This window comes from Vollenhovia emeryi, unplaced genomic scaffold, assembly GCF_000949405.1.
Source record: "Vollenhovia emeryi isolate VEMERY1.0 unplaced genomic scaffold, V.emery_V1.0 DF939620.1, whole genome shotgun sequence".
Lineage (NCBI taxonomy): Eukaryota > Metazoa > Arthropoda > Insecta > Hymenoptera > Formicidae > Vollenhovia > Vollenhovia emeryi.
Window position 1 is genome coordinate 32,321 of NW_011966746.1, and position 2,589 is coordinate 34,909.

The 2,589-nt window shown below is 40.5% G+C and overlaps 1 protein-coding gene across 1 annotated transcript; it reads left to right on the forward strand.

The window, feature by feature from the left end:
- Positions 1-1,163: 1,163 nt before the first annotated feature.
- On the forward strand, positions 1,164-2,137 carry LOC105557094. Its single transcript, XM_012004240.1, has 2 exons — positions 1,164-1,434; positions 1,683-2,137. Exons 1-2 carry the CDS (start codon positions 1,164-1,166, stop codon positions 2,135-2,137), a joined length of 726 nt encoding a protein of 241 aa, XP_011859630.1.
- The last annotated feature ends 452 nt before the right edge of the window (positions 2,138-2,589 follow it).

Sequence of the window (2,589 nt, forward strand, 5' to 3'; positions counted from 1 at the left end):
ACGGATTGAGAGGTCCCAGGTTCGAATCCTGGCTGGGGTAATAGTTTTCGCAATAAGAATTTTAATTCAATAGGGGAAAGGGTAAATTTATAATGCTAATGTGTGACAAAGGCTTGTATGATATAAATCAGAATCAAGGAGGAAGGGCTCTGAGCCGTGACGAGATGTACATGTCAAAATATAAAATAATTTATTGTTAATGTTGAGACCGTTCTTTATACCTATACGAAGCAAATACGTATGACCATTCTTCATATCTATGTACTAAGCAAATACGTGTGACCATTCTTTATATCTATATCCTAAGTAAATACGTATACGACGTCGTACACGATAAGCTGAACACTCGTTGAGTCACAAAGGGAACACTCGCTCGTCATCGAAGGGATACGTGAACTCCCACCGATCCCCCTATCACCGATCGGCGGAATCGTGAGAGATCGACCGACCAATGGACGTGACGGGGAAAGGGGGGAGCGAGAGCAAAGGTTCGATAGCGTCGTCTTGAGACGACACAGTCTTTTTGAGATCGGCACAGAGTGAAGACGAGCGAGCTCCCGCAGCCGAATGGGCATCACAAAGAACGAGTGTTCCAAATCGACGTGGCTCAGGGTACGATACACCTAGGCGTTGCCACTGCGAACAACCAAATCGACGTGGCTCAGGGTACGATACCCCTAGGCGTTGCCACCAGTGATGTTAGCTGTGCCGCTTTCTAGCGCATGCGCGTTCAAGTTCAGCAGCAATGCAGTATCAAAACAGGATGTATACAGGTCCTGCAGAAACCCTACTTTGATGCTTCTATAAAAATTATATAAAAATTTTTTAATTGTGAATAAAAAGATGTAAAACATGTAAAAAGATGTAAATCATGAGAAACTACATTAACATTATTAACGTTTTCGAGGTTTTGACCTTTAATATTATCTATATGTTTAGCCGTTCGTGAATGCTTTATCAAATCTGGCCTACAACATCTAATGCTGACATTACATATGCTATACAAAATGCTTTATTTACTTCGGAATGGAAAGCTAACCATGTATACTACTTACATTTTCATCCCACACACTTTCCTGCTGTCCCAAATTCCGCCAGAACTGTCAGTGTTCATCTCCCACATCTTATATACGTTACTGGATTTCACTGCTATTGCAGTGCGCATGCGCCAGAAAGCGGCACAGCTAACATCACTGGTTGCCACTGCGAACAACCAAATCGACGTGGCTCAGGGTACGATACCCCCAGGCGTTGCCACCTCGAGAAAGACGTATTACAAAGAAAGATTCAATCGACGTGGCTCAGGGTACGATACCCCAAGGCGTTGCCACCTCGAGGAAAGCGTTGCTACCTCGAGCAAAGAGTTGCCATCTCAACTAAAACTGACCGCATTGGATGCGGCCAGCGTACGTACTGTCACACATCTAAATATAGGTAACCTATTATAAGAATAAAACATCATGATACATACAATATTTCGTTATTAATTAAATAAGCGAAACCACGGTGCAGTGGATAAAACCAGCTGTACTGGATGCGAACAGTTAAACTAACGTAACGATTAACTTGATTAAACGTTTCGGTCGAATTCTAGACCATCTTCAGTAATACACAATAATTTTATACTAAGTGTCGTGACGGTTAACATATTAAAACGCATATCGTGTACAACATTGTAAAAGATTCCGAGAGATTCTCAAACATAGTAAGCAAATTCGATTTTAGAATAGCTTACTCCTGCCACCATCCTCTCGGAAGATTCATTAAGACTGGCAAAGACAACCTAGATAAGTTAGCTCATAGTGATGTGGTGTATCAGATCCCTTGCAAGGATTGTGATGCCACATATGTTGGTCAGACAAAGAGACAATTAGGAACCAGAGTGAAAAAACACTACAACGACATTAAAAGGAACCCCGCATCCCCCTCTGTCATCTCTTGCCATAGAATGGACGCTTCACGTGAATTTGATTGGGAAAGCGTTGCTATTCTTGACGAGGAACCTTCATACCACAAAAGATTGATCTCAGAGAAGATTCATATAAAAAGACAGGTCAATTCTCTGAACAAACAATCTGATACTGAACTATTATCCGAAGAATACCTGCCTATTTTAAACCTACTCCCTCCTAAATAATTGTTCCCCTCACTCCTCCTCTCTTACTCCCCCCTTCTCTCGTACATCCTACTTCCTTCTCTTACTGTAATATAATTCTCGTGCCATTTGCCAAGTTACCTTGCTACGACCATGCTGACCAAATTGGTCCAGTTCACAGCATTTCCAACATAACTACTAAGTATGTATTCTAATTCTGTTTCTCCTACCAATTATAAAACCATTAAAAAATTTTTTTCCTTACAGCTCATTTTGGTACATTGCCTTTATTTCAACCTGCGTTTTTACAATGTTGTACACGATATGCGTTTTAATATGTTAATCGTCACGACACTTTGTATAAAATTATTGTGTATTACTGAAGATGGTCTAGAATTCGACCGAAACGTTTAATCAAGTTAATCTTTATGTTAGTTTAACAATAAATTATTTTATATTTTGACATGTACATCTCGTCACGGCTCAGAGCCCTT